The 18,173-nt window shown below is 40.5% G+C and overlaps 1 protein-coding gene across 1 annotated transcript in view; it reads right to left on the bottom strand.

Moving 5' to 3' along the window:
• Window positions 1–17,226, bottom strand: part of prkg2 (protein kinase cGMP-dependent 2) — a 41,548-nt gene extending 24,322 nt beyond the window's left edge. The window contains exons 1-4 of the mRNA XM_037776998.1: window positions 17,090–17,226; window positions 14,208–14,727; window positions 6,526–6,692; window positions 1,476–1,589 (exon numbers count right to left, since the gene is read on the bottom strand). Of these exons, the coding sequence (XP_037632926.1) occupies window positions 1,476–1,589; window positions 6,526–6,692; window positions 14,208–14,719 (793 nt within the window). The 5' untranslated portion in view covers window positions 14,720–14,727; window positions 17,090–17,226. The remainder of the gene's footprint in view (window positions 1–1,475; window positions 1,590–6,525; window positions 6,693–14,207; window positions 14,728–17,089) is intronic.
• Between the last annotated feature and the right edge of the window lie 947 nt (window positions 17,227–18,173).

The raw sequence follows: 18,173 nt of genomic DNA, 5'->3' as shown, positions 1-18,173 counted from the left end.
GCTGTGAAAGTTGGACATGAACCAGTAGCAAAGAACGAGTTGGTCTTTTATCCACTTCATCTGTTATCATGTAAAACCCACTGTTGTCGGACTGTTCCGGTCTTTCCAGTTCACCCTGAATATTGAGGTCAACTCAGTGTCCCTCCCCCCCCCAAGGGCCACCAGTCAATTACTTGGTTAAATATACAAACCCGGACAAAGAGCACTCACATACTACATGGTATGCACTCTGCCAAATGCCAAGGAGGTGAAAGCCAATCAGGATGCAAAGCTGTGGATATCATGTAAAGCCTTTGTCAACACACCCAATGCAAAAGCTTGTTTGCTCGGGTCTAATGACCTGATCTGATTCTCCTGCTCTCATTATCAGGTGGTTCCTTCGATGAAGGTCAGATGAAGTGTCAGATTACATTCGGAAGTGCGTTGGGAAGGATATAAGAGAATATGATGCTAAAGGGTGCTGGACGGGATGGGAAACAAATTTACATTGCGTAGCTGGTAACATAAAAAAAAGAGCATCAACCACAGTTAAATCTCTGCACATGGTAGCTATTGTTCCTTAACCTTGTGTGAAAAATCTAAATAATACACAATAACCACAAATATGCATTTTATTCCTCTCTGTCATAAAATTATTATAATTTCTTTATTTTTCTCTTCAGACAACCCAGTCTCACTCCCAACTTGTCAAATACCGCCGCTTGATCAGTGCTCCTCAGCGTCTGATACCGATGCACCGAGGCACCCTTTATCGTCTTTATGAGACACACCGGGCTTTCAGCTAACTCCAATTAGGGCTGGGCAAAATAGAGAAAATCAAATATCCCAATATTTTTGAACAGATACCTCAATATTGATATTGCGACGATAGTGTACCTTTTTATTATTGATGCTTTCACAAAATATTTACAGATTTTTGATAAATAATCATCAGTAATGTGGATATAATGACTAAGTGTGTAAATAAATAAAAACTCAGAATTTACAAGAAAAAACGTTGCTATTCTCTGAGATTTAAGTGGTAAATTTACGAGAAAAAACACAAATTTACAAGAAAAAAACTTGAATATTCTCTGAGATTATAAAGTCATCAGCCTTCTTTTGTATTAGAATACTGAATTGATAAATATATTTGTTTTTCTTTTACATTTCCCAGCTCTTTCTTTCCTGCTACCTGGCACAACTTGGCGACATAATCCTTCACTACACTACACCTCTGAGTCTGAACTGTGGAGAGCCTAACTTCATGGAGCAAAGTTTTGCAATGTAAGATCACTCTGAAAAACAGCTTGGACTTTTGTTACGTGGTGTTTCATCATGTCCTCCACAAGGTCACAGATTCACTCCCAGCAGCCGTCAGTCACACACTGACTGACTGACTGCTCGTCTTCATCCTGATGCTTGACATGTAAAAGTACAATCTGATCAGCAGAACTTGAGTTAGTCTTTACAGCATAAATGTAAAAAGTCTTTACCTCGCACTGATGCGGTCCGTGTGCAGTTGTACAGAATGGCTAATTCTCCAAACGTGGTCCACACCGTTATCGACGTGAGCAGTTTGCTTTGTTGAAACACATCCAGCTTCCCATCTGTAAATATGAAACAAGGACAATCAATAGTGTTTTTAAACCCACATTTAGGACACAGGAGAGACTACAGGTCACAACATGATGACATTTAAATTTCATTCGATTCACGTCACAAAATTCTGCAGCAGGTTACAGACTCAGGAGAAATAAGTACATATAAACCTGCAGGTTTCATTTCCTGCATTTCCTGTGATTTTACCATTTAAGAGCCTCTTTAAAACATCAATCCTGGTTGAGCTGCAACGATTAATTGATTAGTTGTCAACTATTAAATTAATCACCAACTGTTTTGATCAGTTTGAGTAATTTTTTATGAAAATAAAGTCAACATTATTTGATTTTAGCTTCTTAAATGTGAATATTTTCTGGTTTCTTTACGTCTCTATGACCATAAACTGAATTTCTTTGAGTTTTGGACAAAACAAGACATTTGAGGACGTCATCTTTGGCTTTGGGAAACTTTTTTCCCCATTTTCTGACATTTTACAGACCAAACAACTAATCAATTAATCAAGAAAAATAATCGACAGATTAATCAACAATGAAAATAATCATTAGTTGCAGACCTAAATCCTGGGACATATCACAAATAATTAGAATAATAATTCCTCTTGGGGCCATCCCTGCTAAAATGTTTACTATCGGCTTAAGAGAAAAACAAGAACATTGCTAAACCCTTGATATAAAATAAGAAAAGACGAGTTAGCTTAACACATAACATATATTTTTAGGCTCTTGGTCCGTAAGTGACCACGAAATGAAATCCTTTGCTGCATGAATTATGACTCAAATTACAGACTTAATTAATGAGATTACAATCACTGGCTTCTGACGTCTGTGTGATTAATTCTGGGCTTCATTAGTGATTAATCATTATTCATTCTAATATCACAAAAGCTGTGCTGGGTTCAGTTTCGGTGGTGAAACCTGTCACTTTCTTTTCAGTGAAACATGGCTGTTAAGATTAAGTTTCATTATTTGTCATTACAGTAATTTTAAAACAAGTAATATGTCATTTATTTAATATGTTTTGACATATCTGATTTAAAATCTACTGGAGAATCTACATTACTGTAGCGACCCACCGACCTGCTGCCTTTTCCTGTGCAGGGTGAGAAATCTCTGTAACACCAGACAGCAGAACAACTATGAGGACAGTTTGTCTGTGAATAGCTAATTTCACCAGCTAGCACACTGGCAGATGACCAAGCATTGTTTAGAGGCCATGTGGTCATCTACAACACTTAGCTACTTTGAGTGAGTTGAAGTTTTGGACGTACCAGTTACTGTAGATGAAAAGGTCAGCTTCCTATATCAACCACAAAACAACCAACCCAACATTAAAGGAGCAGTGTGTAGGATTTGGCGGCATCTAACAGTGAGGTTGCAGATTGCAACCAACTGAAGGAGAACTACGGTGGCTGATGTGAAGACTTGGGCTGTCAATCGATTAAATATTTAATCCTAATTAATCGCATGATTGTCCATAGTTAATCGTGATTAATCGCAAATCAATTGCACATTTTTTATCTGTTCAAAATGTACCTTAAAGGGAGATTTGTCAAGTATTTAATACTCTTATCAACATGGGAGTGGGCAAATATTCTGCTTTATGCAAATGTATGTATATATTTATTACTGGAAATCAATTAACAACACAGAACAATGACAGATATTGTCCAGAAACCCTCACAGGTACTGCATTTAGCATAAAAAAATATGCTCAAATCATAACATGGCAAACTGCAGCCCAACAGGTAACAACAGCTGTCAGTGTGTCAGTGTGCTGACTTGACTATGACTTGCCCCAAACTGCATGTGATTATCATAAAGTGGGCATGTCTGTAAAGGGGAGACTCGTGGGTACCCATAGAACCCATTTTCATTCACATATCTGGAGGTCAGAGGTCAAGGGACCCCTTTGAAAATGTCCATGACAGTTTTTCCTTGCCAACATTTAGTGTAAGTTTGGAGCGCTCTTTAGCCTCCTTCGTGACAAGCTAGTGTGACATGGTTGGTACCAATGGATTCCTTAGGTTTTCTAGTTTCATATGATGCCAGTATCGTTAAAACTGAGCCACTACAACTAAAAAATTTAATGCGTTAAAGAAATTAGTGACGTTAAAACAAATTTGCGTTAACACGTTATTATTGCATTAATTTTGACAACCCTAGTAAATCTATAAAAACAAGTTTCATGTACTTCATACACACTCTGCCTGAATGAATACATTAGTGTCCAAAATTAACTCTCTTGCTCTCCTGCTAAGAGTTGATAAACCAGAGGAATTTATACACCTGCCAAGAATACTTTTCACCGGCCAAAATAATTATAATGTGTATTTTTCAAAGAATAACATTAACCTTTCAAACTGGCACAAAGGGTTGTAAAAGTTTAGAAGCCATAAATCTGCGTAGAGCAGAGGAACCAGTCGCTGTTTCTCTTTGATTTGATTGGCTCGTGGTCAGACAGGATGTACGGTAGCCAGTGAGGGCAAAAGTTTGAGAACAAAATAGTCATAAATCCATCTGAAAAAAAGCTGCATGCCGGTGTGGCTGGTCACTCGGTTTGTCCTGCCAGATTCTGATTTCTCTTCTGTTAATTTCAGTCTGCAGTCAGCACTATTTCACCTCAATAATTGGCCATTTAAAAGGCAGTCGCATGTAAGATAATACCCAGGTTGGGAAGAATACACACAGAGAAAGAGACAAAAAATAAATGCTCAGGTTGATTCACAATTTTCTCTATTTTTCTTTGAGGCCCTGTTTTGAGAATATTTGACGTCAACTGCAGAAATTGTTTTGTTTTTAATTATATAATTTTTTTTGTTAATAATTTCCAATACATATCTTTAAAATCAATAAAATTTCCCAAAACTTCTCACTCATGACAGCAAAAAGACAAACTTCTTTTCCAACACAGTGCATCAAATCATGAGTTTACACTTGCAATCATTTAGCAGTGATACACAAAACTGAATCTATAATTAATAAAGGCTGTTTATGTAATAATGTACTAAATATCTGGCTTGTCATTTACATCAGGTCGTAGATTTTCATCCACATCACACCCACTCTGATATTCTCCCTCAGCAGGCGGCTTGGATAAAATGATTTATGTGACGAGTCCAACCTCGGCGTGACTCCAGTGAATGTGACCCGGACATGAGATGTGGGTTTGTACATTTTCCAACAGCACGCTGAAAGAAATTCATACTTTTACTGAGGAAGAGAGTCACTGTAACACCGTTGGACAACTTCCTCCACAGATTTCTTTCACTTCCAACTTGCACACACCTACATCACATCTTCTTCTCCTTCTCTCTTTGTCCGAGGTCGAAAAGTCAAAAAATTACGTCCTACAGTCTTTTCCTAACCACTTTTCCTTTGACCTCGATGGAAAACGTCATGAGGTCAAGGAAAGATTTGAAGTAGGATTCATAAGGACTTAGGAAAAGACAGCGGTGGTGTTAAGACAAGCCGACTGCAGCTACACTAGGCTCCGTAATTATGATGCGACGGCAGCGGATGTTAGTGACGCAGGTCTGCCGTGGTGAAACTACAATGATCTGAAGACGGACTACAAAAAGGCACTGCTTCCCCCCATGTGTTGTTAAATATTCAAAGAGTGTGAAAGAGAGATACCACAGGTCTTTCTGCTGCTGGAACACTTTACATCAACATATAATAAAGGATCATCTGACCTAACGTGGACAACCGATGAAAAATATCACTTCATTACCAAGGTTGGAATTTCAAATAAACAAATGAATATATGATAAATATAGAGGTAACCGTTCGAGTTATGGAGAAGGTGTAGAACCATATACTTCCAACTTCTTTTCGGACATGTAATATTTATTTATGTTGATTATTTGCTAATTGATTGTTGACCGTTCATTTTATTTGTTATTCTTGTTTTATTTTTTACTGAGGTATTTGTTACATGTTCGAAATAAAGAATTAATTAAAAATAAAGTGAAACAAAATGATTATCACTGTCCAATCATATTAAACATGTTTCCCAATTAGTATATGACTGTATGAAAATAATATGCAAAAGAAGCATATCGTTTGTTATGATGAACGGCCGAATGTTGCGTCACAAGCTAAAAGATGGTCCAGTGTATCCTATGCTAAAGGAGATAATAAAGGAAGCACTGAAGCTCCTTTCCTCAGCATTTAGAGGATTCAAACAGCTCTTATCACGGCTGCTACTGAGGTCCAGGTCATTTCACGCTATTAGGAACCTTCCTAAGCAGAAAGGACTTTTCGACAGCAGCCTGGGATTGGGCCTATGACTTATCCCTCCACAGATTTTTCCACTTCCCACTTGCACCCACCTACATCTCAGCTTCTTCTCCTGCTTTTACTAAACACCAGGTAAGCAACACGTTGTCTCTCTTTACCTCATATACTGTTTTATTATGGAGTCAAAAGGTTTATATCTGTGCATGTTTTCACACAGTGCATGAGCCAAAACCACAGACACACATTTCTCTTCTTTGGAAACAGGATCGAGGATACTGAGAGGAGGCTCTCCGGGGAAATCTGTCTGCACTTGTGTTAAATGTGTTTGCAAACCTGGATTTCTTTGTGATTGTGGTGTGAAAAGTAAAGAGAACTGTGTGAAGTTAAAGGTTTAGTGACTGTAAAACTTTAAAAGCTTCTACATGATGTCTTGTTTTGTCCCTTTAGATCAGAAGACTCCACCCAGACAGTAGAGGAAGAGCTCATCAGTGAAACCACCTTCTGAGGTAGCTGCTGACTTCCTCATTGAACATGTCACATGCTGCTACTACTGCTTCTCATTGGCTGTTGTGTGTCATGTGATGTCTGTAATTGGAGGTGTGTCAGCCACAGAAGTGTGAGACAGGAAGAAGTTAATTTCCAGAGCATGACGAAGATGAAGATGAAGGAAGAGGAGTGGACGTACCTGCCAGGACAAACAGATGGTTGCCAGGCTCGCCCTGCTTGATGACGTACTCTCCCTGCTGGTAGGTGCGCTCGTACATGCACTCCACCATGTCTTTGATCTGCTGCAGCTCCAGACGCTTCAGGTACTGGTTCTTGTTCAGGGAGTCCGTCAGCAGCTTCTTCACACTGTCACAGAGGAAGAGGGAGAAATACATGTGACCTCTGCTGTGACAATAAGAGGACTTTCTGCCAGAGGTGTTAGCTGTTGTATGAATATAATGAACAGGGGGGCATTTTGTTTGTCACATGTCTTTGTTTGTTTTTGTTTTACTGAGCTTTAAACTGCCAAACGATCTTTATTTCTGTCTCTTCTCACTGACAAAAACATGCTAAAAAACATGACAAACTAAATGAACAGGGTGGCATTTTGTGTGTGTCATGTCTTTAGGTTTGTTTTTGTGACTTTAGCAGGTTTTAGTCAGTGAGGAGAGACAGAAGTTTAAAGCTCAGTACAGTGCAGACTGAAGTGGAGGTAATTACAGTCAGTACATTCAATCAAGTACTGTATGTACAGTAGTGTAAGAGCAGTTTAGAGGTACTGGAGCTTTTCTTTTTACTCAACATTTAACTACACATGTAGTGACTTGTTGCAGATTCAGATTTTGTATACAGTATGAAAGAAAGTAAATATTGATGTCTGTCTGTCTGTTTATGTCTTTCTATCTGTCTTTCTTTCTGTATTTCTTTCTGTATTTCTTTGTCTTTCTGTCTCTGTCTTTCTTTCTTTGTCTGTCTTTTTCTTTGTCTGTCTGTCTTTCTGTCTATCTATTTTGAGTCAACAGAACCGGTTTCCATTCTTCTACTTGTGAGTATTTGTCTGTTTTCTTAGTCTCTCATGATACTAGGCTATTGAAAATGTTTGTGTTTTGGATCGCTGGTCAACAACAACAACAACAACAACAACAACAACAACAACAATAAGAAGCAATTCAGATACATCAGTCTGTACTTTATAAATCTGTCATGGACATGTTTCACTGTTTTCTGATATTTTAGACCAAATGATTAATCAAGGAAATAATCAACAGATTAATGGATAATGAAAATACTGCAGCCCTCCTTCACTTTCTTTCTTTTTTCTTGTTTTTTGTCTTTCCTCCTCTTCTGTCTTTCCTGCTTTCTTTTTTCTGTCTTTTCATCAGTTTGTACATCTTGTTCTTCCTTCTTTCATTCTGTCCTTTCTTCTTTCCTTTCTTTTTGTTTTTTCTTTCAGTCTTTGTCTTCCTTACTTTACTTCCTTTTGATTCTTCCTTTATTTGTTACCACTTTGCTTCCTTCTTCCCTCTTCTATTCTTTCCTTCTTTTTTACCTTCATGCCCTCTTTCCTTCCTAATTTCCCTTTTTCCCCCCTTCCTTCTATCCTTTGTGTCCTTCTATGAGTTCTATGAATACCTTAACTTGGTACTTTTGATACCTGAATATGTTTTACTTGCAGTACTTGTTTATGGGGATAAACTTTAAAAGCAGGACATTAACTAGTAATGGAGTAGGTTTCCACGGTAGTTTTGATACTTTAATCAATTAGTTGTCAACTATTAAATTAACTATTTTGATAATCGGTTTGAGTAATTTTTTAAGAAAAAAAAAGTCTAAATTCTCTGATTGCAGCTTCTTAAATGTGAATATTTTCTGGTTTCTTTCCTCCTCTATGACCGTAAACTGAATATCTTTCAGTTGTGGACAAAACAAGACACTTGAGGACGTCATCTTGGGCTTGTTGGCTAATGGATTAATCAAGAACAATCGACAATAAAACTAATCATTAGTTGCAGCGCTACTTGTTTCTCTTAAGCTCTTCTACCACCACTGCCTGCAGCTCTGCGGTGCGTTCCTGAGCCCACTGAGCCACCAGGACGCCCACATCCACATTACTCACCACGTTTTTAGCCTGCATGATAAATATTTTGTCTCTTGTGAAAAGATGACTATTTGCAGCCTCTGGGCTCTCCTTCCCAACAATGAATCAAGTAAAACAGCGAAAACATAAAATCATCGTGAGCTGTCAAAGTTCACCGTTGTGCATTTTAACAGCTGCGGCGAGAGGCCGCGGGAAGAAGACATCACTTCCTTTGGGGAGTTGTAAACCGAAGAAAGGTTAAGAGCCGAAACTATAGATCATGAGACCCGGTCGCTGCTCCGACAGGTGAGCGGTGCAGGAGGTGGGTGGTCTGTTTATCCACCTTATCGTGTGTAATAAATTATCACTTTTGGGCTTCATAAAGCCAGAGCAGATGACATCCAGTCCTGTGTTTTTCAACCCACATCCTCTCCTCCCACCTAGCCGTGCGGAGTCTGCAGCGTGTTACATTGTCATTCACAGAAAGATGAGGTTTCTGTTTCAAAGGGCCAGCGTGCATGAGGGTACCAGACTGCCTCATTTACATTAGTCTTGGTTATATAAGACATGCTGGGCTTGTTAGCGACACATGCTTTAAACATGAGGATCAGGTTGAGAGAGGGGAGGCTCTGCAGAGCGCTGGATTCATGTTGAACAATATGAAGAACATTTGACTTTCATGTTGGAAAAGAGTTCCTGCTCTCATTTAAATAACCTCTTTGTGTTGTTTCTTGCCTCTCTGAGCTCGTTGTGTGCATTTGAAGTGACAAGCGGTCATGTATTAAACATCCTGCAGTTAGATTTGACTCTAATGGATCTCTCTGAGCGTTGTCAGCCAAAACAAAGGTTGTGTTCAAATGACAAATAATCTCAGCGCTTTGTTGTGTCGGACACTTATTTAAGCTGTTAAAGAATAAAAGCTGCTGAAAGCCCAATGAGAGCAGAGAGCAGAAGAGGAGACGTGAGCAGCATGTGTTGACTGGAGTGTTGGAGGTAAATGGTGATGTTGTGTTTGTCTGGCTGGATTCATCACAGATGTTTATTGGTTGTTTCTGATCCAATAAGGAGATTTTGTTCAAGATTTCTAAACCTTTTCAGTGACCGCTGAATCTGAGTTGACCTTAATCTGTGTGGACACAACTTTTCTATATTTAGGCTGGTTGCCAGGTTGCGAATGTAAAATAAATAGAGGGTGTTGTACAGGCTGTAAAGCCCTCTGAGACAAATGTCTGATTTTGTGCTGTATACATGAATAAACTTGACTCGTCAAAAACAGGCCCTAGGCCAAATTCAGATTTGGACCACCCCGATGGTTTTAAGACAAAAATTAAGATTTATATTTTTTTTATATTCAGAGGAAGTTTAGGCAACACAACAACATAGTTGATCCAGATGTTCCAGATGTTTACTGTAGTAGGCCTACACTGCTTAGGTTATTTTTAGGGGTGTGACGAAATATCGTAAAAACGTGACGATATGCATCGTCGAGATGAAAAACTGAATCACGATATCAGGGCATAATAGGTAATACGTACATACAAGCTTCAGAGCTAAAGCTGCAGCCTCTTCCTGCTGCTGTTCAAGGCCTCTGGACGGAGGCTGAGTACGCGTCATATCTTCGGGGTACAACACGTGTGCAGTAAAATCTGGTCTGCCCTCGCCGAAATTGAACCAATCGCAACGCACGGCTGCAGCTTCAGTTCACTGCACACGTGTTATACCCCCAGAGCCATGTCCGCCCGTGACCCAGCCTCCTTTCATAGGCCCACACACACACACAGCGCAGCCAGTGAACAGCTGAGCGGTGGAGGAGACGGGTTGACGCTACGCTCGTTGCTGTTAGTAAGTGCAATAAAACTTTGCGAGTCCGCTGTCTCTCATCCTCTCATCCTCTCATCCTCTCATCCTCTCATCCTCCGCCGCTATGTTTACACGAGCAGAACGCGTTAGCTCGGCGGCTAACAGCTAACTGTAAACACGTTTAAGTTATTTAGTTGAGTTGTGAATGACTTTAGTTCCTCTAGTCAGCCGTGTTTCAGTGAATGTGTCTTCATAAAGTATAAAGGAGCAACGAAACCCTCGGCTACACAAGAATCTGATAAACGGCAAACTGATCAGCTGGCTGAGACAAAGCCCCTCCACCCACCAGCCCTACCAGTCCTAACGTTACCTGCAGCAGTGAGTGACATCAGCAGATGACAGGAGGAAGGACTGATACTGACTGATGGAGGACAGGAGGAATGACTGATACTGACTGATGGAGGACAGAGGACAGGAGGAAGGACTGATACTGACTGATGGAGGACAGGAGGAAGGACTGATTCTGACTGATGGAGGACAGGAGGAAGGACTGATACTGACTGATGGAGGACAGGAGGAATGACTGATACTGACTGATGGAGGACAGAGGACAGGAGGAAGGACTGATACTGACTGATGGAGGACAGAGGACAGGAGGAAGGACTGATACTGACTGATGGAGGACAGGAGGAATGACTGATACTGACTGATGGAGGACAGAGGACAGGAGGAAGGACTGATACTGACTGATGGAGGACAGAGGACAGGAGGAAGGACTGATACTGACTGATGGAGGACAGGAGGAAGGATTGATTCTGACTGATGGAGGACAGGAGGAAGGATTGATTCTGACTGATAGAGGACAGGAGGAAGGACTGATACTGACTGATGGAGGACAGAGGACAGGAGGAAGGACTGATACTGACTGATAGAGGACAGAGGACAGGAGGAAGGACTGATGCCATAAAAAAAATTGATTTATAGGACGAACAACAGCATTGTTTTGCATTTTGTGTCTTTTGAATAAAAGGCTATTTTTTCAGTCATATATTTTCATCATTCAAGGTTTGTTCAAATTATTGTTATAATATCGTATTGAGATCGTGAACTCAATATCGTGTATCGTATCGTGAGCTGAATGACTCGTCACACCCCTAGTTATTTTGTTACAATGTGTTTCCGAACACTTTCTAGAAGGACTTCTGTCTTACTGAGTCGAACAGAGAGAAATGGAATGAAGCTGACTGTTAGCTTAGCTTAGCATAAAGACTGGAAACGGGGGGAAACAGCTAGCATGGCTCTCTCCAAAGGTAACAAAATCCACCTCCCAGCACCTCTAACATGTCATATCTCGTTTGTTTTCATCCGTACAAAAACTAAAGTGTAAAAATAGCATTTCACCGTTTTACGGTGTGTTATGTGTCGGATTAATTTTTTGGCTGCGACCGGTAAAACATGAACCTGGAATCACCGCTGGTTGCCTGGCAACTGCTGAGCCAAGAAGTAGACAGATAGGAGAGAGGTTTCAAGTGCAGAGCATCTCCGTGCAGCCTCCTGTCCAATTTACTGGATTTGTCAGTTTTTATAGAGGAGTCTCTAACTTTGCAAGTTTCCATACAACTCAACATCACTCAACTCTTCTCCAACACACCAGGATTTACTCCCCACATGTTTCCACCTATCTTACCTTCATCAGAATGATGTCTGATGATTTCTTTGTATATATGTCTATTAGTCATGTGACTTATAAATCAACCTGCACAATAGATATACTAAACCTTGCAGTCATCTTTCTTTTATAAAATACAATATTTACTCTTAATAGGAAAAGATTTACAAGAAAAATAAATGACTGAAGGCAAGATTGTTGTTAATGTTTGGAGAGTGTGGTATACTGGAGGAGAGCTGTGCAGTGTGTTTAATTATCAGCCACGGCAGCGACGCTGGTATTGTTTTACCTTGTTCGTCTGTGTGAGTGTCATCATGGAGACAACTAGCAAGAACCACCACTTGGTGTTGCGGCTGGTGTGATTCCAGATCTCTAGTTTTGACTGTTTTTAGAGAACTTTAGGACCACAAAGTCGTCTGTTGAAGGTCTGAGCAGCCAACATAGTTCAGCAAGATTACAGGCAGAAGATCAGTAAACAATCCTGTTTGAGTGGTTTCAAATATTTTGCTTTTTCAGTAACTACTTGTTGCCATTATTGAGCATTTTTATGCCTCTGTGTTGGCAACAGCTGTGGCCGGAGGCATTATGTTTTTTCGGGTTGTCCGTATGTTTCTCGTAAACGTGATATATCAGGAACACCTGGAGTGAATTTCTTCAAATTTGGTACAAACACACACTTGGACTCAAGGATGAACTGATTGGATTTTTGTGGTCAAAGGTCAAGGTCACTGTGACCTCACGTCCGTCCAATTCTCATGATATCTCGGGAACGCCTGGAGAGAACTTCTCCAAATGTTGGACTTAAGGATGAACTGATTAGATTTTGGTGGTCAAAAGTTACTGTGAACTCACAAAATGTGTTTTTGGCCATAAGTCAAGAAGTTATATGCGAATTGTGACAATATAATGTCTAACGCCGGGTACACACTACACAAGAATCGAGCCGATTTTGGTCACGATTCCTCCCTCCCGACGATCGTCAGCAAAGCCCTGATTTTCTGATGGTTCTAAAGATTATCTCTCCAGATATTCCTGTGGTTTGAGGTCTGTTCAGAGTGTTTTTTACATCCCCCGATTGGCTCGGAAGTCCATCCTGGATGCAATTTCAAATCATAAATATTTAACATGTTCAATATTTTTGATGAGATATCCTGTTGTGTGTGTGTGTGTGTGTGGGGAACCCCGAGGACAGCCGTGGAAAAGAATGATAGCCAATAGAGAACCAAGCTGACTGAAGAAGTAGTAGTAAGATGGAGCTCAGAAACTGAGGACCAACTTGTTGATTTGTGGCAACAACACAAGTGTTTTATTAACGTGTCTCCATGACTTCATCCATCCATCATGAATTTTTAGTACAAAGTAGTGCAAAAACTAACGTTGCTAATTCTTTCTCCCGTCGTCCGCCAGGTTTGTTTACACTAAAGTCACGTTTGATCACACGAGATTTCCGTTTTTTTTGTTCATGAATGAATCTGTTAGTGTGTGGTGTGTGCTGTTTTGGCCAAATCGTTGCTCTCCACACGCTATAGGATCAACATCACGTGTTGGGCTCTCTCACATTTTCAACATCTGTTAATATTTGAAAACTCTTTTCGTGTGGGCCAGCCTTAACCGGATAAAATGAATAAAAAGTGATGACATTTTGGACAGACATGGATGTAAGCGGTTGGCGGAGGCATACAACCGCGAGGCTGTAATTCTAGTTTGTCTGTCTAACTCGTCCTTAATGTCCTCTTTTGAGGCTCGAAGCCTCACCGTCCCCCTGAGGCAGCTTTTTGAGATCAACTTACTTTCTTAATTTTATATACTTCCTGTCGGGATGGGACATGTAATACTGTAATTCAGACGGTTTGTATGAATCAATGAAATAACAGCTGGGAGAAAGGAGACGGCTGGAGCTGCTGTTTTATCGTAAAGAGATGCTGATATGTGCCCGTTTCTACCTGCTGGTACAGAGATAATCACAGTTTTATTGGAAAGAAATGTTGATTTATGCCTAAATAGAAACCTCATGAAGATTCTTCCTGGACATAAAGTGGATTCAAATAATGTTTATCTATATTTCTTCATTAGCTGTTGCTTAAAGTCATTGAGCTGAAAAACTTTGGACTGAACACTGAATATTTCTTACAATAAATTTCTTCCACGTCATCGCACTCATCCTTTCTTCGTTCCCACCTTCCGTCTACCACCCACTGCTGCTGCTTCCATTTTTAACACTCCTCCACCAGGCTGAGATGGACGGAGCCTGAGGGTGTCATGAACCTTTTAAAACTGCCGTCTGTCTGGCCTCATTTTCCTCCTCCTCCTCTTTTGTGTTTCCTGAACATCTCACCTTGCATCCTTTGATATCCGCGCCTTCTCAAAGGAGAACTTGGGCAGGCCGCTGGAGTCGTAGGTCCTGGACGTGGGTTCGGCTGACACCCCGGATTTGGCCCCTTTCCTTCTGTTGAGGCTTTCCTTGATGCGAACACTGAGGTTGGGGCTGTTCCTGCTGCTGACTTTGATGGAAGGAGTCCTCGACGACACCGACGGCCCGCTCTGGCTTTTCATCACGTCCTGCAGCTTGTTGAGCTGGACGCACTTGCTCTGCAGCTCCTCGCTCAGCTCGGCCAGAGCTCGCGTCTGTTTGGCCAGCTGCTCCTGGAGACCTTTGATCTGCTGCTCTTTGGCACAAAGCTCCTCGTCCCTCCTCTTGCCCTCTCGCTCCAGCTCATCCACTCGGGCCCTCAGGGAGTCCAGGGGAGAGTTCTTGAACCCCTGATCTTTGTGGCCTCGGCAGTTGGAGGCACCACCGGAGCCGTCGGTGTGTTTGTAACGCTTTGACTTCATCGAACCGTTCCCCATCTTGTCACCTGAGGAGACAAAAAAAAGAGATTTAAACCTGCCAGACCAGAGAGAGAGCTTTCCTGTTAACTGTTCATTCAACGGAGGCAGCTGTCAATCACTCGCCAACTCCGACCAAACGGTCAAACTAGGCAGCGCTGATCAAATATGAATCAATATTCTGTTACTGTAATGCCTATTTCTCTCTTGTAGTGCACGGTTTAGTGGGGTTGGACGATACACCTATCTCCACGATACTTGGGTGGCGATTCGATATGTACTGCGATTTTAAAGTATTGCGATTTATTGCAATTTTTGTTAACTTTTTTAACACTAGACCATGGAAAAAAGATGAATCATACACTTCTAGGGAATTTTACTTTAGAAAATATCTAAATTAATCCAGTAAAAATGTTTGATTTTCAGCATGTATGCAGTCCGAGATGTCCTGAAGTCAAATATATCAGGCATTGTCGGGCATTATTTGTTGAATTTAACCCAAAAATAAAAAAATAGACATTTCCTTCACAAATTAGTGGCATTTTCTTTTTTAATTTATAAGAGACATGTAATATTTTAGACTTCTGGTGAATATAATCCATCAATCTTATTTCCATAGATGTATTTTGTATATATAGTTCCCTTTGTTAACACCTTATTTTGAAAACCAGACGTAGCCACACGTGTATACTTCCTCTAACTTCTCCAAGGTGGTCTCTAGCTCTCCCGTCAGCTCCGTTCTCTTTATACATCCATGGTCAGCTCCATCGGGGCCGTTTGAATGTATTTAACATAAATGTCAGTATATGGGTGCTCTACAGTTGTAGCGTCGGCCCGTTTGACCACGGAGATGAGAGCGACGGCCGACTCGACCGCAACGTTACTGCAAATATGATAACATTTCCTGTCCATGACGGAGTTAGCATGCGGCTTTAGCCGTGATGTCTAGCTCTGCTTTTCCTGTTAATGTGTGAAACCCAAAGTGTTTCTATACTTTACTGGATGTGTAGTGTTTACCACGCCGTTTTCTACTGTTTCAGCTCGCTGCGGTTTGTTCTGGTTGACGGATACGGAACGGATATGACGTCACGTTACTATAACAATAAAAGCGGTAACTTTCTTCTACCTTCACATAGACTCAAATGAAGCAAATATATCGAATCTGGCATTAAAAAAATTCAATCTATTTTTTTTTCCCAGCCATAATGTTTAGCTGTGAAATGAGAAAGTTTGTTCCAGCTGGTCGGCGGTGCTTGGTATTTCCTCAACTGATCTCAACATGGCTGCCAGGTCACAAACTTTCTCATTTTACAGCTAAAGCGTACACTACAAGATGTTTCTGAAAACATTTGAGGAGAGAAATAAGCATTAACATAACAGAATATTGATTAATATTTGATCAGCGCTGCCTAGTTGGATCGGAGTTTGCGAGTGATTGACAGCTGCTCAGAGACGGCAAGGCTCCAGCTCGGCTCTGATTGGTTGTTTTCCTCCAGTCTGTGAAATCTTGCAGACACCAGAGAACACAGAGGCACATGATTTTTTTATAAAATAACTTTTTTTTTAAATCATATTTGCTCCAATTCTACCTACTGCTGCTTTAAAGTCAGTATTAGCTGAAATGATTCATCAACAGTACGGTTACTTTTAGCAGGAACAGGTCTGTTTTCAGGAAGCAGGGAGTGAGGTTTCAAACAAAAGAGCTGACGCTGTGAGGAGAGAAAACCGGAGAAAGAGCAAATCAGTATATAATGGTCAATGAGTGTGTCCTCTCCATTTATTATTCAGAAGGCAGGAAGTATTACATTACATCAACAGTCACTCCCTATATCTGCTCAGGACACCAGCAGCAGAGAGGGAGATGCTCTTCAGGAAAAAAAAAAATAATCAAAATAAGAAAATAATTGAAGTGATCTTTTAAAGCATGTTTCTGTCCACATAGTAAAGAGTGTATCTGGAGAAAATAAATGTCAGAGAACAATCCTGTTTTTGTTGTCGCCCACTTACACACACAGTAGACTTCATTCATTACATTCCTGCTCTGACACAGTGAGTGGATGTCAGATCACACTGCTCTCAAACACTATTATGACATCATTTATAAACTTATTTAGAAAAAATGACCACTGAAATTCACCTTATTTTTATTATTTTCTTTTTGTTTAAAGCTTCAACTCTTTGACTGGAACAGAACATATTTCCAGGTGTTTCATATTATAAAAATAATCCCCATCTATTTCTGCTTGCAGGTAATTAAAAACAAATTCGTTTAAGTTTATAAGAGCATCATGCACCTGCAACTTCCAATGCCTCGTCATGCTTCTCCTCCTGAGATGAGATGAGAGTGATGACTGAGTCTGTGTTTAGTTCAGAGTTAATCTCTCTACTCACCTGATTCTTAGTTTTCAGCCTTCAAACGAGCCTGTGAGACGGTTTAACAGAAGTGATGATGTATCCGCTCATCCGAGCATCCGTAGAGAGACAGTCCATCTACTGACACACTGCTCGCATCCTCTCCTCCTCCCTCTATCCTCTATCTCTCTCTCCTCTCTGATGCGCGCTCTCTCTCCTCCTCTGGCTGTGCGCGTTCTCGTGTGCGCGGCAACCGGAAGCCTGTTATTGTCAGGTACCAGCAACACAAACATCCTTTTATTTATTTATTATTGTGTATTTATGTAGGCTGTTAAGGTGACTTCAACTCTAAAACTTTACATAAGTTGTAATAATAAGACTAAATAAGTGTTTTTTAACATTTTGGTAATCAGTTGAAAATAAACTTCACTTTGCTTTTTTTTTTTTTTTTTTAATTAACCTTTATTTAAAGGTGCACTATAGGCCTACCATATCCAAAGCAGTAACAAAGAACGTATATTACTAAGAAGTGAAAGTCAATTGTTTATTCCATTACAACATCAGCAGAAAAAGGTAAAATGTCTGCCTACAAAGTGCCGTACAAAAGTAAAACAGAATGATTTCTATTCTATGGTATATGGCTATAGAAACCTGGTATTAACATGCGTCCTCAGTGATCCGATCAGAAGTGGACAGCTCTAAGTACAGGTGTGAACGCACTCGAGACGAATTGAGATCGGATCTTCCAGACCACATTCAGAGGTGGTCTGGGTCACATATGACCACATTCTTTTAGCAGGGTTTACGTGAATGAGTCCTGGCCACATTAAGGACCACCTACTCATCTGATGTCCAGCTGGGATCCGCGGGGTCACCGCGCCCCCCAGGTGAATAAACAGGCAGACACGGGCGCTTGTCAGCATGGAAACGGCCTCTGTGCTCTACTGTATGTAGACTAGGCACGCGAAATCTCTACCGAAATGGCCCGTGTTGGGCAATAAAAATGTTATAAATATGTTTTGTATTCAAACTATTTACTTACATATTTATTTATTAAACCTTTTCATGTAAGGGACCTCAAAAATGGATGTCCAATAGACCACAGACCATGGATGTATGAGAG

The sequence above is a fragment of the Sebastes umbrosus genome, chromosome 8 (assembly GCF_015220745.1).
Source record: "Sebastes umbrosus isolate fSebUmb1 chromosome 8, fSebUmb1.pri, whole genome shotgun sequence".
NCBI lineage: Eukaryota > Metazoa > Chordata > Actinopteri > Perciformes > Sebastidae > Sebastes > Sebastes umbrosus.
This window is presented reverse-complemented; position numbering and strand designations above follow the sequence as displayed.